General features: G+C 34.3%; 2 protein-coding genes across 3 annotated transcripts; one reads left to right on the forward strand and one right to left on the reverse strand.

The window, feature by feature from the left end:
- Positions 1 to 277: 277 nt before the first annotated feature.
- Positions 278 to 17,745, reverse strand: LOC131846275 (uncharacterized). Its single transcript, XM_059195537.1, has 16 exons — positions 17,455 to 17,745; positions 16,454 to 16,559; positions 14,188 to 14,412; positions 12,982 to 13,182; positions 11,945 to 12,139; positions 11,368 to 11,422; positions 9,445 to 9,587; positions 8,920 to 9,047; positions 6,516 to 6,602; positions 5,541 to 5,646; positions 4,425 to 4,649; positions 3,603 to 3,803; positions 3,147 to 3,329; positions 1,680 to 1,881; positions 1,205 to 1,377; positions 278 to 582 (listed from the first exon to the last, which is right to left on the reverse strand). Exons 1-16 carry the CDS (start codon positions 17,541 to 17,543, stop codon positions 451 to 453), a joined length of 2,451 nt encoding a protein of 816 aa, XP_059051520.1. The 5' UTR covers positions 17,544 to 17,745; the 3' UTR covers positions 278 to 450.
- Positions 17,746 to 17,882: 137 nt separating this feature from the next.
- Positions 17,883 to 24,631, forward strand: LOC131846301 (uncharacterized). Of its 2 annotated transcripts, none has more exons than XM_059195567.1 (10): positions 17,883 to 17,970; positions 18,263 to 18,361; positions 18,630 to 18,744; positions 19,035 to 19,676; positions 20,126 to 20,320; positions 20,545 to 20,700; positions 22,310 to 22,520; positions 22,870 to 23,071; positions 23,537 to 23,756; positions 24,256 to 24,631. In XM_059195567.1, the coding sequence occupies exons 1-10, from the start codon at positions 17,894 to 17,896 to the stop codon at positions 24,355 to 24,357; spliced, it is 2,019 nt and encodes a 672-aa protein (XP_059051550.1). In that variant the 5' UTR covers positions 17,883 to 17,893; the 3' UTR covers positions 24,358 to 24,631. The 2 variants fall into 2 exon arrangements, with proteins under 2 accessions (XP_059051550.1, XP_059051551.1); XM_059195568.1 differs by having other exon boundaries at positions 18,263 to 18,331.
- Positions 24,632 to 26,483: the final 1,852 nt, after the last annotated feature.

Genomic DNA, 26,483 nt, shown 5'->3' on the forward strand with positions numbered 1-26,483 from the left:
TTACATTTTTTGTACACACAGATAATATACATAAAACAACAGACCAATACATTAATAATAATGAATACAAATGTTTTTATCGTGCGAGAATTGAACCCGCGACAAGTAAAAAGGCGGTGTGCTAAACCGCTAGAAATATGAGTGATAGAATAACATATTATTGCAACAAATAGAAAAAAATGACATGACACTCAAATTACAAAATGACCGACATTATGCAGTAACTTTTTAAAAAGTTAAGTGTTTAATTACCAAATTGTAAATTAAAAGTGAAAATGTATTTATTAAGTTTTTTTTATTGTACTGTTTAAAAATTAATTGAATACATCAGAGGATTCCTAATAAAATTTATATAACTTGTGTAAATATAGTTTAGTTTTAAGAAAATATGTTATAGAGTAATTTAATATAAATATAAATATTTTTCTATTTTCTCATTTTGTTTAATTATCATCGTCCGAATGGGTTTATCATCTTACGTAGTGCGGCGGGTCCGTCCCATTTGCCTTTTATCAGTCTGTTCCAATAAAGAAATGGGAATAAATGCTTCTTCATGTAGTAGAATAATCGACGTTCTTTGCTCTGAAATATATTTTAAAATTTACGAATAAAAAAATAAAATGCGACACGTCTACTTCTTAATGCAATCGACGAGAACTTCTTGTAACTTTGTATATAAATGTGTGGATGTCTTGTTAGTCGCTCAAATAAATAAATAAAAATGTAGTAGTCGAGGCGAGTAGTAGTTGTATTTATTTTTATGTAACTAATGAACAGACAGACAGACATGCTTACGGCCTGACTGATATTGAATTTATAGTAATAATAACTTAGGACAATTCACACAGCGCCAGCTAGTCCCAAGAAGGTACTAGACAACTTACAAGAATACTTAAATATATTTCTAATATATTTATATATATATATATATATATACATATATATTTTCTTCAGCTGATCATGAAGGAGAAGATTGGAAAAAAAAAGTCCCGGCAGAAAGGGACATTCTTAGCTAAAGTTTGGTGCTGTAGCCCAACTTCAAATAAAGCCATAATGTTAACCAACATCCAATAGGAATGAAACTTAAAGAAGAAATATTAATATTAATAATTTATTCTCTTCTCTTCAATTAGTTTCTAGACGATTTAAAGACTCAGTTGGACTGGTTAGATGGGGTTTCTTTACCGGGCAGGATAAATATTACCTGATCGAAAGGGAACGTCTCGCACAGTCTCCTGTCATAGAGGAATTCTGCTAGTATCCCCGTGTTGTAGGAAGTGAGCATGGGACAAGCTCCATACCCGTTGTATCTGGCCGTCAGTTCCTTGCCCTCCATTGTATTAAGCAAGTTAAGCTCCACGACGTGGCTTTGACCGGCTTTGAACATATTCAAGTAACTTATATATTAACGCTTATTGTTACAGTATATGTGTAATATTATCTTACCAGTGGTTTTAGTAAGATTAAGAATTAAAATTAATAACTTTACCAAGAAGTTAGCACTAAATTTATTTTGACTTATAGACCCTAAAATGCGGTATGGAAAGAGAGAATCATAAGCTATACACATAAACTACGTCACAAAATACGTAACAAGTATCAGCTCCAGATCATCATACTTCCGAACATCCTACATGAATAAAGATATTTTGAATTGAATATTATTGTTATTGACTTACCAACAGCGGCTGCAGTTTTACTATTAGGCGTATTGGCACAGTCGCCGACGCCGTAAATGTTAGCATACTTGGTGTGCTGCAAAGTGTACTTGTCGACATCTAAGTAACCCTTCTCCGTGATCAGGTCTTCACACCGCATCAGGCACGCTGGCGGCGACATAGGGGGTGTTACGTGGAGCAGGTTGTACGGCAGGGTTATACTCTGAATTGTTTCAAAAATATTTCTTTATAAAAAACGCTTATTATAAAATAAAGGAGTTCCTAAATTATAATAATAGAGTAGAACAGAAAATAATTCATTTAAATAAACTTACATTGAAGCACTTTTGAATAGTCATCTCATTTATTTTTCAATCTAATCTCATTAGGAAAGTTCTCTTATCATAAGAAGAATGAGTAAGAAACTTGCGTGTTGCTCTTTTAAAGAATTTAGATGTAATATTACATTATTCAGTTGAGTTAATAAATACAAATTACCAACTAGTTAATTAATACATTAGAGTCACAATAACCAATTGATTGAGTAAATCAATTTGAGTAAATCAGGCGTATTGATTAGAGCAGACCAGTCCCAATAAGCAGCACTCGTTCATGAGTATGTCCGATGATAAAAAACCTCATGTACAAAATCCATTACAACTACTGGACAGCAGGAGGGCAACGCATTTCAATACCTAGAATAGTTTTGTAGAACTGAAACAAACATTTGTGATGTATGTTTGTAGTTTTTATGAATGAGGAATACCTAGATGTATGTATAATGCGTCATTATACAATGTCAATTTTCAGAATTTGATAAGAAAGTGTATTTTCATGATATTATTATGTTTACGTGTGATGCGTCACCAGAACTGTTTTATTTATAGACGAATAGGAAAAAAGATACCTAAATGAGAAGCAAACCTCGAAATAACTTGCTGGTATAACCTAATCTTTCACTCTAGGGGGGAAAGGACCGTTTAATAATGTAATGATGCCCGCCTCCGCTAACGGTATACGCTGGCGCCTAGTGAAGAATAATGCAGAAGTCATGTCCCATTGCCCATCGTGGCGAATTTACCAGAAATTGTCCATAACATGGAATTCTTCAAGGGGACCGCTTGAAAGTCGACCTGATACATTGCTAGCAATAAGATCACTTTCCTCTTTCTTAACAATCAGCTAGCTAACAATCACCTACATACGAAACCTGGCATCATCCACATCATATCATTCTCCAGTGAGATCCCGCCACCGTGTATCTATACATCGCTAGAACAGTAGGAAGTACCATTCCATTATCGCCCATTAAAAAACCCCAATACTTATCGTGTGTGATGAAAAATTTATGATGATTATAAATTAAAAAAAAATCGTCGTAACTCTTACCACAGATAAAATAATATTACATAGGTACTGTTATATACAGTACGTAATATTATCTTATCTGTAACAGTGTGTAATATTATTTTATCTGTGGTACGTTACCTTTCCCGCCAAATTCTCGAACACAGCTCCATCTTCCGAGACTTCTACTAAGTTGGTACAGCAATTGACTGTGATATTCCTACATCCAGCTACCTTAGTCAGTGCGTCGGCATACTTGGACACACCAAATATAGCTTCACCGCCAGTATTGTACGTGATGTTGGTTAGGTGGCGAATATTATGCTGAAATTACAGGGTTCTTAATTGAAGATTTAATTACAGTTGTTTTATTGTAACTACACATTTTTTATTTATGTCTGATATCCCATTTAGATTTCTGATTCCCATTCGATTTTAGTTTCTGTTTGATGATTTTTATTTCATTGTTTGGAATGCTTTACGTGTTGTTTGGAATTAAAGATAAAGAATTTGCTATGTGAGTACAAACTTATCTTAATCGTCAGAAATAGCAAAATATGGAGGATATTAAGAGTGTTACTGTGTACTCATGCTCACCTGTCTCCAATAATCGTCAGCCAGGTACATAATCTTTTGTGCAGCCCCTGAACACTTGGTACCGGAGTTGGGAAATGTGAAGATTGCGTGCCCACCTTTGAATCGGCTAAGGCAGCACCATGTTTTGACGCAGTGCGCCGGGGAATAGATTGTGGAGACACCACTGTTGTGATAGTTCAATGCACGCACTAGACCTGGAATCTAAATAAGAAATAACCAGCGAGTCTACTGTCGAAGCAAATTCCGTTTCGAAAACGTTCGGTTGAGAAGTTTACCCAGTTAAAAACTGCATAATTAACCTACCTATGTACTTTAAAATTAGATATACATTAACAACCTATTTACACTGTTACGATATATCATTGTCAATGAATAAAACTAATATTGTAATCGATATATACACAATTACCTACTTTGCGTAAATCGTTGGATTAGAATCGTAATCAAAATAGGTATGTAGTTTGGAGTAAAGTAAATCTGTAAAATATCGACTCAACTGAGTTGATATTGAGATAACGGATAAAAATTCGTTCTTTGAAAATAAATTGGACTATGGGCTAACTAACCTGCCTTCATTCTCATCTTGTAATCCTTCACTGTTGGCCCGCCAGCATAGGTATATGTAGTTCTATGTATAATTTCTATATATATTAATCTTTAAGGTACAGATATATGTATAAGTTACCTACATAAATTAAAATAAAAAATGTACCGATAGCGCAGGTGAGAGCCTTCCATTATTATACCTTAAAAAGTCTGACGTAACTTAATTCTTTAACTTTTGCCCTACAATTATTATGATTGAAAGATATCTTATTTTACCTTATGATAATCATTCTTCAACCCAACGCCAATAACCATGTACTTGTATCGTATTTTATGTCCGTTTTTCGTATGTACAATACAGTTACAAGGATCAAAATCCTCTGCACAATCTTCGAGCCACCGCACACGGGGCGGCAAAACAGACTTCGTTGGTCTTTGACATTGTCCATATTGTCGAATTCCGGCCGCAATCAATGTAAACAGTGGTTGGTAATAGTGAACCTGGTAATATTATTTAATATTACATCATGAGTCGACATATTTATGTCCAACTTGCTTGTTTACGCAATGCCATTGCGGCGACAGACACCGGCCACTTCTTGTCCGACCAGCACCAATACCTAACGGCCTACTTAATAAACTTACTATTTTAAATTTACTTCATATTAAGTACACCAATTGTCATTTCATTTGTTATCCAGGACACATTCAATGGTCCTTCGAATCGGATGTTGGCGTCAGCTCGCCAACTGTGGACGCTTTTAAGATAAAATATAGCCATATGACTCCTCATGATACAGTCTATATTCACAACAAATTCATTCATTCATTCATTAACATTCATTCAGTAGTTTCGTCGTGACAAGGTAACAGACGGACATACTTTTACATTTATAGTTGTATGTGTTTACTATTTACAATAATGCGCGCGGTAACACTATTGCGATATCCAATGCCGTAAAATATAAAAAAATAAAATAAAAAGATTACGAGGGTGGGAGTCGTTTCATCATCAATCATGTAATTGTCGATATTTTATACAGATTTGTTTACTAAATTCGTGAATATTATTAGTTTATTTACGAAACAATAGAAGAACGCAAGAGTTGATACTGGAGAGGACCTATCGTCGGTTTTGGCGGTAAACAGGTAACCCGTATAAAAGGTAAGTTCGGACAAGCCCGAAGTTCTGGGAAGCCTTGCTGAAACTGAACCGGAAACCAAATCCTATTGTAGTAAAATACAGTCCACTAAAGACAGCTGCATTGAAAATTATGTCAGTTGTTTTCATAACGAGAAGAGACAGCTTTGTGATAGTGTCCCTAGCAAATGCGCGCGCGCGTTTGTGTATATGTATAAAGGAATAAATACTTATAATAAATATATACGTGCCTTAGAAGGTTCCAGTACAATGATATCGTCGTTGTATAACTTTCTAGAGAACCTCCATGCGACGCTGCATCCCGCCGTCCCGCCGCCGACAACCAGTAATTTACATCTAAAGGTAAAAACTAAGGAAAATCATACTGATTTCATAGAATATATATGAGCAAAACAATTATGGTTACAATTTATGCGTTGGTCTGTGCGTTTGTGCGCGCTAATATCATAAACGGCTTCAGCGATATGTGTACGGTTTTCACTGATATACCCAAGTTAAAATCTAAAACCTTAAATATTGATGACCTCGGTGGTCTAGCGATTTAGCTCACCGCTTTACTTCCGATGGTCGCGGATTCGATTTCTTGTGCCTAGCACGGTGCAAACATTTATAATCATGAGTATGATTGTTTGTAACGGTCTGGGTGTTTTCTATGTATATAAGAGTATGTCAGTCTTTTTTATATCTTTGAAATTTAGGGATTTTGTACCAATAAGACTACAGATCCGTCCGCGGGCTACTCGTATGCCCCACTATTCTCGGAAATCCGGGAGTCATAACATATGCCAGTCCCATTGTACCCTAAAACTAATAACTAAATCACTGCACCAGTGACGTAATTGCTTTTGCAGCACTATCTGAAGGATCGGTTAAAACACATTGAATGGCACCTACATCGTATGTTAGTTAAATTACGGAATGCTCTCTGTATTATACATTATGTTTTCTACAATGAAAACGCTTCGGGTTTTGAGTGGGCGTTGCATGGCGGGCGACGACATATATGGCATAACCATTCCTCTAATTGTTGACTCGATTATGATGATTACTTTCTAATCAAAACTATACTACAATAATTTTTAGATGATTTTTTAGAATCCTAAAAATCCGGCTGAGTCTCACGTATTGTGTAACATAAACGGAAAAACCCATCTAATAGAGAAATATCCGCTTTTAACCGTATGACGATAACAGTAAATACGCACTTGTATTCATTTGTACACGGAACCACATTACTGTAGTAACGTAGGGTTCTGCCACAATGTCTCAGATTATTAAAAATAATCCCCATTTGTTTTAACACAAGAATTTATCCACTTTATTGAAACGGTCATTATTTTATGACTTTCATTTGAGTGATGACTGTAATGACCAACTGGATTTAATATTCTACCCAGAAATTATACTGCAATTTTGAATTCTATACCAAATTCGTGATTTGATGTTTGGAACTTATACAAAAGCTGTATCTTATACCTATCTTCAGTATGGATCACTTATGAAAAAACATGGGACGGAAGTGGCAATATACAAAACTATAAACTATATTTCGGTTACTAGATATTTAAAAAAATGCGTAAGCGTTTAAAACCTTTTTTATATTTTATTCTGTAATTTCTTAAGAACTAGTATTATTAATACTAGCAACCACAATCACGCGATACTGTACCGGACCTTACCTAAGTAAGTATTAGAATTATTATATAACTTGACTTATTCAAGTTACGAGACAATTTGCATGACCGGGATAAACAAAAAGTAACCCTATGTAAACCACTTAAAAGACTACTTTGGAATATTGAGACGAACTTCTTAACATTCCATGGATTCACCACGCGGGTGCCGAATCCATTGTGTGGCAGAAAGGAAAACTATGAGCAGTTCCCGGGACGTGTAACCCGTGTGTAGAATTAAGGGCCCCTTACGTACGTACGTAAAGTACGTCAAAACTCACGTTGACCTCTCGTGTTTCTCTCCCTACCCAGCCAAATCTGGTAAGAACCTGCTAATGCAGCTTTAGATACACGTTCTAGTGTAGAACTTACTGCAGTTCTAAGGCTAAAATCTTTCAGAAGATTGTAGAGAGATACCTCTCGCTCCCACTTCAACAGCATACAATCAATAAATTAAAAATACAATTATTTTGTGAAATAAATAATATATTTTTCAGTGCATAACAACAAAGATATCTGTATATACATGAATATCTGTAAACAACCATTATCACTTTGAACAACTTAGTCAATACAAATATATAAAAAAAATCTTTGTATAACGATTAATTAAAGTATCGAACAGAATATCAAACAGTCAACAAAAAAACTTACTAAATGTGTAAAAAAACCACTTGTATAATTTCATTATTCACAAATATGATTAATCATGAGCATTAATATCACAAAATATATAAATGAGAGGGGAGGGAGCGGCTTGTCACTATGGGGCCTATAGGCCCCATTGCTAGAAATCTCCATGTAATCTCCCTGGTAACCCGTGATGTTTAATTACTGGTGAATTCATCACGTTGAGCTTATCTTTTCATTCTCATCCTATCATCCATCAAATAAGCTTTAAGCATGACAACAAACAAAATACATTTAAAGCACACATTTGGATATTTTAGTGACAAATATCTGTATAGACTTTTACATTTGTAATTATATTTTTTTAAATATTTTACGGTAAAAAACCCTACTATTTATAAAACGTTAGAAATCTAATAAATATATAGTTACTATTGAAATTTATTTACATATTAACAGTCACTATTAAACATGATAGCACCACGGATATAACGTTCTCTCACATTTTATTTAATTTCCTTTACACTTTTTACAAAATTTTATATTGATATGTATAAATCTATGTTAATATAATTTTCTTAATCATTGGAATAATTACAGTTGGATTTTTAAGATCATAGTTTTTTATGAGTAAGAGATTAAACTTTTATAACGTAGATAGAGTTAAAACATTTCGATTTCATTTAAACTAGTTGCTAACTCGATTAAATACAGATTTATGAGAGATCATTTCTTTATATTTCACTTCCAAATTGCAAATAAATTTGTTAATTCATTGAAATATAATTTATTTAGTATTAATAACCTCTTTAGGTTCATTATCACATGGTTCATCGATCGAGATGACCTTTTGAGATGACATATATCTAATTGTACGAAAATCGTATTTCTTGTCTATAATGAATATTAATGAATAAATGAGAATTAGAATTATCGATCTTATACAATTAAATACTTCTAACATATTGTATTATATTTATATCATAGGTATATGTATATATTAGAAACCACCCAAACGATTTGGAAAGATTACACATTGAGAACGCTACAAAAAAAAATTTGTCATCCAGGCACAAATGCTAAATAGGACTTATCTTCTACTGCAGTATAATTACACATGCGACATGTTTAAAACAAAAACATGGTTTGTAATTGAATTTATTTTTTACACAAGGTATCCCATTCATTTTTACCCAACAATTGTTCATGCCCAGCAGTGGGACAGATACGTTGTCATTATATCTTAATTCCATCGAAGAATATCGCTTACTCCGGATAAATATGTTACCATTTTCATTCGCTCTACTTAGCGAATGGATTGATGATTTTCCTTATGAACTCTGGACCGTGGTAGTATCCTTTCAGCATTAGGTTCCAATACAGGAAAGGGAATAGATCCTTTTTCATGTAGAAAGCTAACGTGCTCTCCCTCGCCTGGAAACATTTATATATAAAATAAATATACCGTATACAACGAGGTATTGTAAAAACTTCAAAAATTAGTCCCCAAATATGGTACTACTTCTTAAATCCAGCTACCCGGAGGTTATTGCCCCTGGAGTTGATGACGGGGCAAAGGAGTTCGCCTCGAGGCCACAACCTTCACCCACCCAGAAGGGTCCGAATTATCTAGTATCTAGTTCTCTGACCAGTGTGGCATTGTCAATTGTCAACGTCATAGTGAATATTTTGTATGCTCATTAATACAAATAGATTTAGTGTCAGTCAAATTAGAACTGGCCGAACTGTATTCAGATTATATTATATATTATCTCTATATTATTAATGACTACATACAATAATTAGTGTAACTAAAATTGTGCCTTATTACCTGGTCAAATGGTAGTGTTTCCCTTGGCACGCCGTCATATAAGAACTCCGCCAGTATGCACGTGCTGTACGAAGTGAGCAGCGGACACGCTAGACCATGATTATTATTAGGTAGGATTGTTACGGTCAAATCAGAACTTATGTCTTAATCTCAAAAATAAACATGACTACATCCGTTGTACAATATTTATATTTCTTCTCTTTAGGGCTGTCCTTCTGCATCGTACTTAGCGTATTTTTGATCCCCGTTTGATGCACCACTAGGGGTTCGAACCTCGGCTCAGGCCGTCGTATTTTCGATCCCCGTTTGAATTGGATGGGGAAACAAATGATATAAATTAATTAAAAATATACTATGGTCGTTATCTCACTCAAAAACTAGATTTCGAAGGGAGGGCATAGCTTGATGTATTTTGATACATCTTGTACGTCCACCAAGCAGCACAAATAGTGTTGTGTTTCGCTGAAAGTGGAGTTAATGATACATATATGATAATGTCTTGGTGGTCTAGCGGTTTAGCACGTCGATTCATTTCTGATGGTTGCAGATTAGATTCCTCGCACAGTGCATTTGTATTCATAAGTATGATTGTTTGTAATGATTTCAGTTTTTTCCATGAATATTATGTATATAGATACAAAAAAATAGCTACTCAGCTTGGGACTAGATGGCGCTGTGTATACTGTCCAGGGATATTACTATCATGATTATTATTAGGTAGGATTGTTACGGTCAAATCAGAACTTATGTCTTAATCTCAAAAATAAACATGACTACATCAAATTTCTAGAATATACATTTTATATCATAATTATTATTAGATTTAATCTTCAATATTTATATTTTTTCTTCAAGCTTATAAGTACAAATGTTTTATTTTTTTTCGGACTACTCGGAATTTAATGTTGGCAGGTTTAGTAAAAGAGTAATTGCTAGAGCCAAATTCGACTTCGTCAGCAAAATTGGGGAGCGATTAGCCCGTCATCCTTCTGGAAGTCGAGCCTTTTGGTCCCTTGCTAAGGCTGCCGAAGGTAATTTTAGTCAGTCGTCCTTACCAGCTACGGAAGCCGGATGATAACTTGGCACATACAGCGATTTGTTGTGCACCTTTTTGGACGTTAGGTCTCTCGACGTCAACAAGTGCGAGTGCAGCCTCTTCGGCACTCCAATTTCCCGTCGGAAGGACTTATGGAGGGCGACAGGTCAAACCCATCAAACTACAGGCCTATCGCTATCGCATCTTTGCTCTCTCCAAGGTGATGGAGCGTGTAATTAATACACAGCTCCTGACGGATACGACTTTAGTCGTCAATATGGCTTTCGCCATAATCGCTCAACTGGGCACCACACAGGGGTTCGAACCTCGGCTCAGGCATTCGATCGTCCTATTTTCGATCCCCGTTTGAATTGGTTGCTCCAATAGCTATGGACATTAACGCTGGCGTCCCGCAAGGCTCTGTTCTCTCCCCGAAACAAATGATGTTAAACGATTAATTAAAAATATACTATGGTCGTTATCTCACTCAAAAACTAGATGGCGTTATAGTCACTTTAGCGAGGCACGATGGCGAACGGTAGTAATTGACACTAAAACTTACCAACAGCTGCGGCTGTCTTGCTGCTATGAGAATTGTCGATGATCCCAATCTCTCTAACGGTATCGAACCACTTAGCTTGAGGCGAGACTTCGTGTTGGTACAGTCGCCGATGCCGTATATGTTGGGGTACTTTATGTGCTGCATGAACTACCTGCCGACGAGACTACAGCATGGGGGTTTTGTATATTGTCGACACACAGGCTACGGTAGCCATTTACCATCAGATGGTCGACGATGCTAAGTGGTATAAAAAAAAAAAATGGCGTTGTAGTCACTTTAGCGCCACGGTAGTAATTGAGGAACTCCGGCGTATATCTTCATGTACTTGTCGACACACGGTACCCCGCCACGTGAAGCAAGTTGTATTGCATCGTGGTTTCCTTGTGATACAATTAAATAAAATTATATTTATGTCATTTAATTTGTATATATTTCATATGATATTTTTTATATGTATAATTAGGAGAAATCACGGGATCTTATGACGTTTTATTTATTATTATTAAGTTCCCATGATCATGTCGGTTGAAACACTGCCGAAATATTGAGAATGCAATAAAAAATAATAAAACGTGCTAATATCCCATGATTTTCCTAAATTGTACGTGTAAATAATGACCGCGTCACATTAAAAACAGATTTTGTTAACTGCGATTGATAAAAAATATTCACCAGAGATAATATTGGCCACAATTAAAAAAATGTACTAAAATTTCAAAAACAAAACCAATATACATCTTAATTCTTAATAATATTATAAACGAGAAAGTTTGTGAGTATGGATAGATTTGTTAATCTTTCACGCAAAAACTACTGAACAGATTTTGATGAAACTTTACGGTAAATAACTTATACATCAAAGCGGACACTGCTAGTAATTATGTAATACAACATATACATACCTTCGTCTTATCATCAGCATTGACGAATACAGCCTCCTTTCTATCATGGTGTACTTCCTTGAGCACGGTTCTGTAGTTGACCTTGATTTGCTTCCGTTCGACAACCTTCAGCAATGCATCAGCATACTTCTTAACCCCAAATATAACTGGCAGACACGTGTTATAGATGACATTCGACTTAGATCGAACATTCGTCTGTAATAAACATAATTTTAAAAAGTAAGCAAAGTACATAGTCTATGTAAAAATACATAGTCTAAGTAGTCACTTATCTTTTTACAAACTTAACTTTCTAATATTAAACACAGAAGTCTGCTAAAGTGGATGGATGTTACTCTTTCACGTATAAACTACTAATTGGATTTTAAGGAAACTATAATAATATAGCTTATATGTGATAATAACACATAGACTATAAATATCACGCGGGCACAACTAGTTGAAAATATATTACTTTTGAAACACTTGAATTGCAAAGAAACTGACGTCTCGTAAACTATAGATATGAAGCCCCAAAACATCGACATGTCCGTAGTACAACACAATAATAATATTATTATTTATTTTCAGTACAAATAAATCATATATATATATAATATTTTTATTTTATAATAATTCCATTAGCCGCATTTAAGTATCTCTGCACATACCAAAGAATGACTGGGAGAGAATGCTATAGCATTGGGTCCACCTTTTGTACCAAATTTAAATCAATAAAGCAAATCTATACATATAAATAAAATTGGAGTGACTATTTGTAATATTGAAATAACCGTTTTTTACTACATGAATATAGAAACGTACATGCACCAAAACAATGATTTCTACAATTTTTGTCTGTCTGTCTGTTTGTTCTGGCTAATCTCTGAACTGGCTGGACCGTTTTGACGAGGCTTTTATTGGCAGGTAGCTGATGTAATAAGGAGTAACTTCGGCTACTTTTTTTTAGAAAAATAAAGTTAAATTCCACGCGGACGAAGTCGCGTGTACAGCTAGTAAAAAATAAAATAATAGATGAATGACTTTATTCGCCCAACCTTTGTAAAGTATGACTCAGCTAAGTACACGATCTTCTGTGGAGCACCAGGACACTTTATCAGAGAATCAGGATACGTGAATATAGCATCGCCACCGTTGAACTTCTGCAGATCTCGCCACGTGTTCCCGCAGTACTGAGGGGCGAATATTGTTGATACACAACTATTGTTATCCTCTAAAGCTTCGCTTAGGCCAGGAACCTGAAAGAGTAGTGAGGAGGGGATTTTTAGTAATACTCGTTATATATAATCTCATCTCATCTCATCACTCATAATCTCATTATATGTATACATTGCTAGCAATGCTCCCATTTTAGCAATCTATACCATATATAATACAAGTGTATGCACCTTTCCGTTAAGACCGGTTATATCGCCATCTTGTTTTCGAACACACTTCAAAATAGAGAATGTTGTAAATTGGTCTGTTGTTCTTGACGTGTTATTTTTTCATTAGTCTATTAATAGATGGTTATAATAATACCGGTGATACGTGTGAAGTTATTAAAATGTATTTTTTCTGTTTATAAAAAGTATATATTAATATAAAACTACACTCGTGCACCACCAGTGCCTCGTGCACTAACTCTGTCACAGCCTTAGATTGTCTGGAAGACATTTTGAAGAGCTTGGAAGAGATCTCTTTCAAAGATAAAAATCTTAATTATTTAATGTTACAAGTGCAATAATGTATATACAATGTATACTGAAAATCAGCGCTGGAAACTATGTTTCCAGCATTATGCTGAGTTGTGGTCCACATGGACTCTGTTTTATAATGTGTAAGTTGTTGCATGTATTGTTTTCAGTAATGTTGACATTTGATGTTAATGTTTCTACGAGTCAATAAAATTCTATTCTATACTTTTTTATATAAATTTATTTAATATACAGCCTATATTACTATGTAATATATGCCTAGAAACAGAGATTAGAAGATTATTTTATTTCAGAAAGATATTCTGAAATAAAATAATCTTTATTCAAATAAACTCAACACAACTTTTGAATTGTCATATTCTTTTATTCTACCACTCAGTCGGAACGTAAATTCATCACAAGAAGAATGAGCAAAAAAAAACTGGTGGGCTGCTTTTTTGAATAGACATTATTTAAAATAATCGTTGCATTGGTTCCGGAGTTTAGTTAAAGAGTATATCGTAACAAAATCTCTCTCTTTATAATATTAGTATCAACTACACTCACCTTAGCATAATCATTCTGCAAGCCCACAGCAATCACAATGTATTCATAATTTATGACATGACCCTCTCTCGTCGTAACAAATCCCTTTTCAGGGTCGATACAGTCAGCTGAATCCTTTATCCACTTTGCATTAGTGGGTAACACGCTTCCTTCTAATTTTCGAGTATCTGCCACTTTGGTCACGCCTGCGCCGACTAGCGTGAACAGGGGTTGATAGTAGTGATCCTGAATTATATATAGCTTAACATATAAAAACTGCGTGTCACGTTATTTGTCCGCGATGGAATCCAAAACTACTGGACCGATATCGAAAGCTTCGTGTTACGTCATTTGTCTACTATGGAATCCAGAACTACTGAACAGATTTTAATGAAATTTTTATGTATACTCGACAAGTCTTAGAATAGGTTGTTATATATTCTATAAACCTTAGAAGATAAAGGTGTCCCACCCAAAAAAATAATCGACAAAACGTCTTTAAATGTTCACATTTCTTCCAACAACCCCTATTTTTTTATAGGCAAAACGTTTTCCGGGACATACAGTATATATATAAATTAATGTTATATGTTATTTATGTTATGTTACATGTTATACATATAACTTGCCAATGAATAGCTTACAAAATAAGCTTCTTAGCGGCTAAAATAGGTTTGACAGAGATGCCTACGCAAATAAGTTTGTAAAAGTCGCACTGTAGTAAATAAGGTCATTGGTGCATTATTATCACTGATGGATATTTGCAAACACTTCGTTTACAAGTATCTTTTGTGCATTCATATCACGGTAAGTGGTATTTATCACTAGATTTATCATTTTTCGATATCAGAACTTGTTTATCATCATTAACACATTATATTACCACCACCGGGGGGGACTATTAATAATAATAATATCTCAGGACAATAGACAGCCATCTAGTCCCAACATAAACAGAGCTTGTGTTATGGGTACTAGATAACCAATATAAATACATAGATAATTACGACGCGTAAGTTTATGAGTGTGGATTGTTTGGATATATGGATGGATGTTGGTTATTCTTTTACGCAAAAACTACTGAACGGATTTTGATGAAACTTTACATTAGTACAACCTATACATCAGAACAATAACACGTAGGATATAATTTAGAAGCTGTTATGTACATTGGGAGAAATATAATGATGGAGGAATGTCAAGTATGATACAGACGAAGTTGCGCGGATCAGTTAGTTCATAATATACATATAATACACCCAGACCAAAACAATCATATTAATGAATACAAATATTTGTACTGTGTAAGGAATCGAACCTGCGACCATCTGAAGTAAGGTGGTGTGCTAAACCGCTAAACCACCAAAGCCATCACTATTATAGTTACGTAACCTTCTGATATGGTAATGTGCAATCAAACAATATTTACAACCTATTGTTAGTATTTGTATTGTCATAGATAATCATCTATCGTATCTTGTGCTATGTAAGTAGTGGAATGCATTGTCATAACATATGTTTTATAATAATGTGATGGTACCTATACGCTGGCGGGGCATCAGTATAGGACAATAAGATGAGAATGAGATCAGGGCAGTTAGCCAATCGTGATTATATGACCATAAACTAAACAAAATTTCACGAGTGGAACTCCACAGATATGACCTGATATACCTTACTATATTCTGAATGTACAATACATTCAACAATTAGACAATCCTTGTCGACATATTTGGGATTTATCTTGTACTCAATAGAATTACTGCCAGGTGCTAGTACACCTGAGCCTTTGGGAATTCTGGTATTAACATAGTAGATACTAGAAAGCAAAAAAAGAAAATAAAGATTACACCTAGTTTGTCTCCACTAGCATCAGACATTAGAACATTTCATCAGTTAGATAAACCCTTTTTTAAAGTATGGATAATATTAAACATAATCCCGCACATACAACAAGATAGGTATAAAATGTAACATGTCATCCAATGAAAACCACAAAAATCCCATAGTTAGAGTCAGAGGATTGTGAAAGCATTCTTTCAGGACTCCAGCTGCGACGGAAGATGGACACTTTATATGGCAGCCTCCTCCATCTGGTCAAGTTCACTAGGAACACTCTACAATGTAGTCTAAATTACAGAGAAGCTGCTGGTGAGAACTTGCAAGCTTAGTTCTAAGGGCTGGATGGTGAACTAGACCCAACCTGAACTGGTTTATGTGTTGTAACACTAATAGAATAAATCAAACTATAGATATTTCCCAAAGGTATTAATAAAAATAATCTTACGCTACTGGGTTCCAGTACAATAACAGCATCCTTCTTGAGTCTCCTCGCAAACTTGGCTGCAATAGTACAGCCTCCAGAACCTCCACCTACTACTAGTAATTTACACCTACAAATACAACAAAAATATATTCAATGTTTCTGTTTATTTCAACAAAATGTATATGTATATATATATATATATGTTACTAGCTGATCCCATAGATTCCATTCTACCTCAAAATTAAATATGTCAAAGGTTTTTTTAAGTTTGTATGGAAAAAAAATTGTTGTTTTTATTACTTTACATGCAATTTGTTCATATTTTATCACCGTTTAAACCTTTCCTGGACTTCCACGAATATATCAAGACTAAAATTAGCTATATGCTCTAGTTTTAGCAAGACTAACGAAAAGCAATTCATTTTTATATATATACATTAATATCATAATCACGAAAATTTGTGACTAAGAATGGATATTTGTTACTTTTTCAAGCAAAAACTACTGAACAGATTTTGATGAAACTTTACAGTAATGCAGCTCACACATCAGAGCTGAGCTGTTCACACATGCAGCTCACACCCCAAATATTATTAGGGAAACTTTATCAATATATAAAAAAATTGCTTTTAAAAAAAATATATGTTTGTCTGGGTGTTTGTGAGAAACAGCTTAAACAATTTGAGTGCGGTTTACATTAATTAATTGTTTTTATTCAAATTTTGTGTTTGTTTTATTTCAATTAGTTCATAAACATAAAAGTTATAATGTAGTCACGAGCTCAGTAAGTCTTTATTATCCACCCCGGCAAAAATTGCAAAGCAGATTAATCATCCTAGGAAAGTAACTTATTAAATAGGTATCTCATTAATTTACACGCAAATTTTAATTAAAAAATATTTAAGATGTGCATTATGTAAATTTTTCGACAAAGTGATAATTAAAAAATAGTCACTTTAACCTCCATATAATATCTGTCTACTCATATTAACACGGATGTATAAATATACTAGTATACTTACGAATAACTTGCATTATTTGATGACGACAAGGAAAAGTTTCTATAAACTCCCGGTGACGATAAGTTATAAAGTTTCCGTAATATATTCATTGTATTCACTACAGACAGATATGATAGTGAATTGTAACAATTATTGAATAGGTATTGAAAATCTATAATAAAAATGTTAGTACAAAATTAATAATAAAACACAAATATGATTGCAAAATACTGAAATTGAAATACAGCTGATCAGCTGCTGTTTTGATGAGTTGCTAGAGATGTTGATATTCATCGATATCTAGTCAAAAACAGTTTTGACACCTATGTCAGACTTCGATAACATCGACATATCATTCGAAGTCATAAATCTGACCTCTATATAGTTTGTGGTCCTGACCATAAACTATTCTTAATCTACGCTCGTATCCATGCCGTAAATTAAAAAATATTACAGTAAAATGGCGGACGAAGATGAAATTGACGTATTGGGAGATTTTTCTTTTAATTCTTGTTTTGCGCAAAATAATCAAGGAATGTATGTATATTTCTGTTAAGAATTCCACAATTAATATTATTTTATTTATCTAATTGTATAAATATTCAGCAAGATTTCATTTTCTTATATGGTTATGTTGTCATTATTTGTTGACATCAAATTCCTATAAAAACAACTGCTGCTGCTTTGTATTGTTCTTTTTTTTGTCTTTTCTTTATAATAAAGAAAATGTATATGTAATTCAATATGCAAACAAATTCTAGATATCTTTATCATTTATTAAAAAACTTAAGTTAAACTGTTTGAAAGTGTCTTGTTAAATAAATTTCAGCCCTTCGTGTTCAAGTCGCGAGGATACAGTTCACCCGCAGTGGCTTCTCGACTCTACTGCAACCAACTGGTATGATATCCAGAATAAAGTTTTGAATAGGTAAGAGTTTGAAACAAAGGAATATGTAATCACAGTCTGTGGAATCTTTAAATTTAAATTCCTTATATTGCAGTTTGTTGTTAATTATGTTGTCAAATTGTTAGTTTGTAATGATTGTAAATGAATGTAGAAGAAATTATCTACATTGTTATACAATTGGTCTAAACTTTCATTATTCTCTTTATTTCAATTAAGCTAGTAGCAATGTATTGTGCCTATAAGAATAGAAAAATAGCATGTTATTACTACTGTTATTTATAAATTTCAGGGAGCAGCATACACCAACAAAACCTACATCACGGAATAGTTCCATAGAGAGAGAGAAAATTGATGTGTACACAGCATGGACTGCACTTGAGAGAGACACTCTAGAAAAAGAAATGGTAGGTATCAATAAGGCATAAATATTATAATTTTATATAATTCATAGTATTCTATATTATTGTATTATTTTCCCAAATTATGTTAATGTTATGCTGAGAAAATAAATATTATTATTATAATAAATAAAATGTATATTTTATGCAATAAGTCATTTATGGAAGCGAATACAGCTAGAGTTGTGTTTATAAATAGCACTGGTGTTCTTTTCTCTGTCTACTCTGTAAACGACATGGTGTGAAGATATAAAGAGGTTATAAAGAATATAACAAGACTTGTGTATTGTTTTCAGGCAAAATATGGTAGAAATATTCGGAAAATATCACAAACATTAACAACAAAGACAGAAGTGGAAATTCAAGCTTTAATTGAGGCTGAATATGGTATTCTTCTTGATACTCCTACATTTGTTTTGGAGGGTGAAGAGCCCGATGGTGTGCCATCTGTTGTTCAAGAGGAAATAGTGATGGATGATGCTACAAATATAATTGAAATGAGCCCAAATACAAAATCGAAAGTTTTGAACAGAAAAAAGAAATATGTTAAGTCCAAGAACAGTTTATTAAAACCTGATGTATTTGATAATGCAAAGGTTAACACTGTGGATATAGATCCTAAAGAAATATTCTATGATGATGACTTAATGATAGGATCTACTGAGTCTATAGGGTCTGATATGGACTTAACTGATATTGTATCAAAAAATATAGAGAAATATCAAAAGGCAAAAGTTAGCAAGAAATTGGGTAACCATAGAAGGAAAGTGTCTGGCAGTGATAAAAATAGGCAAAGGAGTAAATCTAAAGAACTCATGAAGTCGCCTCAAGGGAGGCAAAGGAAGGATTCAAGTCTGTCTGAAGAGAGTAAAAGTCCTAGAATGCAAATAATTTTAGGTTCAGGGCAGGCATTGCCGCTATCAGAAGGGGAGCAAGTGGTAGGACCCTATTTATATATAGTAGAATATTTATTAAAGTCTGTGTCTGTTACAATTTTTAAATTTTTTGTTTATTGTTTAAATTGTATGATTTGATTTGATTTCCAAGATTTCAGGTATTCCTCGCTAAATAAAAAAATTAATCAATTTTTATTTGAATGCATCCATCTATTGTGTAATAATTAAGAAACATACAAAATGTCATATTTTATATTGCTAGGAAATGTTTATAAAAACAATGTTCCTATTAGTTAATTAGTATACAGACACAGGGCCACATCCCCTAGAAGGTTAAGGCCTCAGGCAAGCTCCTTGGCTCCGGCATTAACTCCAGAGGCAACAACTCCTGGGGGACTGCATACATTGTCTTTGCTTCTGGATTAGATAGTGGTATAACATCCATAAGTAGTTATTAATTATTTCTTACTTATTATTACATTGAATTGCAGATAAAAATTGAGAAAAAGAAAGATTCAGAGCCAGAAAGTGATATAGAAGTGGATGTTGATAGTGACAATGATTCTACCAGGAGCAGATCAAAAAGCAATTCAACAATTTCCAAATGTGCTGATGAACCACCAATATCAGAGTCTCACAGGAAGTTTGAACCAATGCCTAAGAGGCAGAAGAAAATTATGACTTTGGTGCGTAAACATAAAAATATTTTTAAAATTAATATAATGTCAGCTCTTTGTATGAGTTATATATTTTTTTAATGGGTGATGATGTAATGATGATGTTGCCTATGTGAAAGTGGAGGTGGAGGTCAGAATTCCGCACTGAATATTTGGTAGTCTCACACATGCTAATGGTAGTGGAATTCCTAAAAATAACACCTGGTTCGATAAAATATGTGGTTCATTGACAGGCGGGAGATGGCGGTTACACCATAATGCACACGGCGGCGGGTGACTTGGTGGCCGTGGGGGCTGAGCCGCGTCGAAGGCCGCCGCGACGACCCCCGCGGCCTCACCTGCAGCCCGTACCGCTGCTACCCTGCCGCGTCTACAACGCAGACAGGCCGGTATGTATTAAATATAAAGAAATTGAGTAAGAATGAGAAATGCCTGAACATACATCTAATGACTTAAAATTATATTATACTATTAACAATATAGAAGACCATGTTAAATTTCAAGAAGATTTAAATCGTTTTACAAATTACTGCAATAATAACAAACTTGAACTTAGTGTGAATAAATGTAAAGCCATCACATTTACAAAGAAAATAAAAATTAGTACTACCCATATTCACTCTGTAATACAATACTAACTAAAGTTAACGACATCAAGGATCTTGGAATAATTCTTGATTCTAAACTACATCTTGATTTACACATAGAGAGTATAATTAATAAGGCTTATAAAATGTACGGGTTCATAATGAGATCAGGTACTAGGTTTAGAAACTTTTCTACATATATTCATCTGTTTCAGTCATTAGTAAGATCACAGTTAGAATACGCAGTGACCGTATGGAATCCCCATGATAAATATAAGAATAAACTAGAAATGGTTCAAAAGAAGTTCCTCAGACGTATACATTTTATGTTTTTTCGTAGAAGACTATATGAATATATGATCTACTTAAACATTATAAATTGCTGAGCTTGAGCTTAAGACGCTCTCAATTACAATGTATGCTGCTTTATGATATCTGTAATAACAAATATGATTGTTTAGATATGTCATCAAGTATATATTACAACATACCCCCCAGAGTTGAAATGAGAACATCACGCCCCCATAGACTCTTTTCGATTAAAGCAAGTCGAACTAATGCAGGTATTCGTAAACCTATTACTCGCATTTTGCAGTCGTACAATGATAACTTTAATGAATTGGATATATTTAAATTGTCATATATAGGTTTTAGAAGGTCAGTAATTAATAAACTTAAAGCCTTACGTATACTATAATCACATAGAATAATAATATAATTCCTTCTTTTTACCTAGTCACACTGATACACATGTATACACACATACATACGCGCGCACCAACACACACACACACCCACACTACACTCATATGTACAAACACACATTCGCACATACAAATGATTTTTCCTCGTATCTTTAGTAAAACCTGTAACACACATATCTCATATCTCTTTTCCTCATTCAACCAACTACATATACACCATCATAATTATAAGTAGAAAATATATTAGCTTGTATGCGTTTAGTATGTATGCGACCCACATATCTTAATACTTTAATATAATTTGTGATCATGCATGTTGGGTTTACAATAACATAGTACGTAGAAAATGGAAAATAATTATAAGTTTCCTTATTGTGAACCTGTTTTTGATCCTAAATAAATAAATAATGTCAACGAGATATTGAAACTTTCAAGAAAATAGATTATTATTCCGAATGACCGCCAACGTATTTTTTTAAATTTCAAGCTATTTTCCGCGTTAGAATCTGGCTGTGACGATACTTTTTTATGTAATTAATTTTACAGTGTGGTGTTATGAAAATGTAGAATGATAATTATATATTTTATATGTCATATTAGAGTGTTGTGTAACGTTTTTGAATAAAATCGAAAAATAGTTTAAGATTTAAACAAAAGTTTGTCATTATACGTGTTTATAAAAAGAGGGTTACTGTTTTTCAATGCAGGCTCCATTTTGTGTACGCATGCACGTGTCGGCGTTGATCAGTATGGACACGCACGCGCACACGTCGCGCGCCGAGGTCATGGGGCTACTGGGGGCCGCCCCCGCCGCCCCCGCCGCCCCCACAGCCCCCGCGGCCCCCGAAGCCGTCACGCTCGCGCGGTACCAGCCTGCAGCAGCTGCCGCCGAGCTCACCCACTGTGATATGGACCCCGGTAATTGTTTTATTGTCAGCAAAGAAGCGGTAGGCGGTACATTTCACGAGTGTACTAGAATGGCAGCCAGTAGAGACAAATGGCGGATGACATCAGCGTCTTACCCCACCATACCTGTCAAGAATGTTATTTTTTAATCATGCTCATGTTTTTGTAAGGGCCTGTTCATGAATCACGTATTGTTTTTTAGCAATCTAAACCCCTCCCCCTCGGTGACTTGTGGCGAGGTTTATGACTTACCCCCTTACCCTCTATTTTAGTTCACTCGTCCCTCAATTTTACTTCTATTTTACCTCACTAGTAGGTGATACTCATACAAGGTGAGTTTGTACAAAGTGTAGGGGTACAGTTTCAGCGGCGGCGGCGGCTGCGGCGCTGGGCGGCGGCGCGTGCGGTTGGCACCACTCGCACCCCACGTTCGGGGCGGCGCCCTCGGACCGCGACCTGCGCACGCAGCGCCGCCTGCAGCGCGCGCTCGAGCGGGGCGCTCCCTTCCTGGCGCTCATCACCTCGCAGCACTGGCCCGTCGGACGCACCGCCTCGCACTACCGGTACGTGGCTATGTACTACTGCTACTGCTTCCAGATACGTAATAATTAAAAAACAAAACCGTCTCTGTATCGTGTTCTAATCTGTGTTTTAATTGCGCATAATTTTAACGTGTTTATATATACGATTTCAAAAATAGAAAAAGGATTTTGTCTATGTTACTAAATAGTATAGTATAGAAAACTGAACGCGCTTATTTGTTCATAGAGGATTATGGAATTATAAAGCCGCCTATGATAATGGTGAAATATGATGACCTGACCTGCGCTAACGGTTTACGAGGGCGGAGCACCAGTGGAGGATGATAAGATGAGCTTGAGGTCATTACTAATAATTTCTCCCGACTTCACCACATTACTAATATAAAAATGTTAGTTATTCGTGATAAAATCACTATCCCTTCCCAGTCCTCATTTTACAGTCAATAATTATTGCAGTAAATAAACATATTTTTTTGCCTCTTAAAGCTGTATTCGCGTAGAAGAAGAAGAAGGTGACGAGGATAATCCAGTCGGGTACCAGCTAAGCGTAAAACTGATTCCTGACCTCACCCTGGACAACCTGCCCGGGTACCTGGAAGAGATTGTCTCGATCTTGTGCTACGAGACGGATAGTAATCACAGTCAGTATATGATTGACGTCGCGAATGATGTCTGCCCGCAGGCGAAGATGACTTATTTAGAAAAGGTTAGTGTTGAGAATAAAATTTTTGTTATTATGTATAACTTTTCTTTGCATGTTTTTTGTAAAATATAGTATCATTTCACTATTTTGGTGACAAACAAGCATATAGCTATCTTATGATGCCTATGGACATTTGAAGTAACAAGTGTCTGTGTTATTTCAAATCATCTTCCACTAATGCATATTAATGTATACTTATATGGTATTTAGCTATAAAAAATTTATTAAAAAACTTGTAAATGACTGAAGCGATTTTGACGATATTATAAAGAGTAATTTTGGCCACCCTTATTCAAGAAAGTATAATAATAATACTCTTATTATTTTTATTACAAAACAAAAGAAAACCCATTTTAAATAATAATAATAACATACAAATGCACACTAACACTACACCACACATAGTTTCCGTCTCCAAGTGGTAGTAAAGCAAAGCGTAACAAACCAGCAGACTGAGAAATGAAACTAAAACAAAAAATAATATAAAAATGTTTGTCTGCAGTGTATTTCCAGTATATCACACCACATGCGCTCCGCTGGCTACGAAGACCAGGATCCCGTCGTGAAGCAGCTAGTACAGGGAATCCGGGACATCTTCAGATAACATAAACCTGACCATTAGCTGGTTTACAATTGTTAATCATTGCAGAAATTGACAATTTGTCAAAAGCAATGAATGATTTAATCTCTGTTTGGAAGCTGAGACGATGCAACTTGTTTTGTTCAAGAGTTTAACACGCGGTTTTGTTTTATAATCTTACACGTTATTGATGCTTTTCTTAATAATGTAACAAGATTGTAATATAAACTTATTATGTTCTTGACAACCATAACAAATACTGTCTGTCGACAGCCACCTAATAGAGTCATCAATCATCAAACAGTTTTTGATGATAAAGAGAAGATTAATGCAGAAATAATGAAAATTGTATTCTTTAAAATATAAAGGTGTAGAGAAACTTACTAAGTATTATTTGTTGTAAAAAACTAGCAATTTGTCGTGCTGCTGTATTAGTTTATAATAACTAAGTACTAAAATATGGTTATGTATAAGTATGTACATATTAAAAAAAGAAAGGGAATTGTGCCTAGAAGACAATAAGTGTCAAGATTTGTAAAGGAGTTTGGGATTAAAAAGATATGATTCCAGAGGGTAGGTTGGCATACAAGACTATTGATTGCCAACGCATCCATGAGATAGAACGAGACAGCGATATCCAACGTCTTCTTTTCAATACATGTGGTATCGATCAATTTATGTATGGTCCGGTATTTTTTATGTGATGTTGGTTGATATAAAGCGGAGGAACATTTTGAGAACAATTTTGTACTTGTAAAATTGTAAAGGAATAAGACTGTTGTAAAATAAATGGATACATTCGTAATGCTATTTTTTTATCAATTCACACCCAATAATCACGTCAGAATTTTTTTAGACAAAACAGTCACTATATGGTTTTTCGTATTGGACAGGAGTAAGAAAGTTATTACTTTCTTAATTTGTATCGATATTTTGTCAGTATGGAAGTACTACTAAAATATCAAATATAAAAATCAACCTATACTTGTATTTTTCCGGTAGCAGTTGGCTTTCAGCCGAAAAACTTTACAAAAAGTGCGTACGCAGCCTTTCAGAGCTTCAGGATTCGCCAGTCCAGCTGCGGCATACAACATTAGAATAGTTACGAAGTAATATAAAAATAAAACGGCATACATATATGGCACAGTTCTGTTTAATTTTTAATTGTTACATGTGCTAGATAAAAAAATAAGACAGTCCGATTAGTGAAATTCTTTTACCATTAACGACCGTTACGTTGTTTCATTGAAATAATACTTTATAGTACGTCAATAATTTTATTACAAATTTAGCTTAAATTTTCATTCGTATACACTCTAAATGGAAAACATTATAATTTTTTTTACAATTTAACAAGCAATTTTAACTCCGACATAGTTTGTGCCCTAAGGGACTTATATCATAGGGTATTTTGAGACGCTGTATTACAAGCGCCTTGTTGCGTTATGTAGACTGATATAATTTACTCTATACATATTACATCCGCAACCACACATAGGAAGCATGTTTCATTTTATTCGTCTCAGACGTCAACATGATTTCATTTTATTCCATTTCTTATTACAATTTGTTCATGAATCATTGCTCTTTTTATTACTTTCTCTATGAGAACATTTTTTTAATATTTTTTTTTCTGTTTTACGGCTTTGGATGTATGTCCTTCAGATGTCATGGTAAATAAAGTTGAAATATAAATCAAGACGCAATTCAATGAAAGTATCGGTTACGCGAAATCGCGGCTATAAACTAGTTGCCTAAAAGTCATTCCAAGGCCGTAAAATACGAAAGTTTATACAAGATAACAGATAATATAAGTTTTTATAAAGAAAATAATAAATTGAACAAGCAATAATATTAAAGAAAGATTTACAAATACTTAATTTTTTAAAATATAATACGAAGGTTAGGGAAATGGATATTTTCATTACTGGAAGCAATTCATTATTTAATAGCGCCTTTTACATAAATACAACTAAACTTTAGACAGATAGATCATCATATATGCACTTACGCTCTCATAAAAACACCAAAACCTCATATTCAATTTATAGATATTCTCTTAAAATAAAGTGAATAAACAAAACAGGTTTGAATGAGGTTTTAGCATTAGCTGACTGGAATATAACGATGCCAACATCGTTAGGTGCCAA

This window comes from Achroia grisella, unplaced genomic scaffold, assembly GCF_030625045.1.
Source record: "Achroia grisella isolate CSIRO2021 unplaced genomic scaffold, CSIRO_AGI_Agris_v1 utg509, whole genome shotgun sequence".
NCBI classification, from domain to species: Eukaryota; Metazoa; Arthropoda; class Insecta; order Lepidoptera; family Pyralidae; genus Achroia; species Achroia grisella.

Bases quoted from the DNA above. Each gene is read 5' to 3' on its own strand.
- LOC131846275 (XM_059195537.1), bottom strand. From the start codon at position 17,543: ATGAATATATTACGGAAACTTTATAACTTATCGTCACCGGGAGTTTAT. The intron at 11,423-11,944 runs GTATGTATATGT...TTGTATCACAAG, and splicing joins ATGCTGATGATAAGACGAAG to GAAACCACGATGCAATACAA. The intron at 6,603-8,919 runs GTAGAGCGAATG...TGTGTTAAAACA, and splicing joins ATCATCAATCCATTCGCTAA to AATGGGGATTATTTTTAATA.
- LOC131846301 (XM_059195567.1), top strand. From the start codon at position 17,894: ATGGCGGACGAAGATGAAATTGACGTATTGGGAGATTTTTCTTTTAAT. The intron at 18,745-19,034 runs GTAGGTATCAAT...TATTGTTTTCAG, and splicing joins ACACTCTAGAAAAAGAAATG to GCAAAATATGGTAGAAATAT. The intron at 19,677-20,125 runs GTAGGACCCTAT...ATTGAATTGCAG, and splicing joins TATCAGAAGGGGAGCAAGTG to ATAAAAATTGAGAAAAAGAA.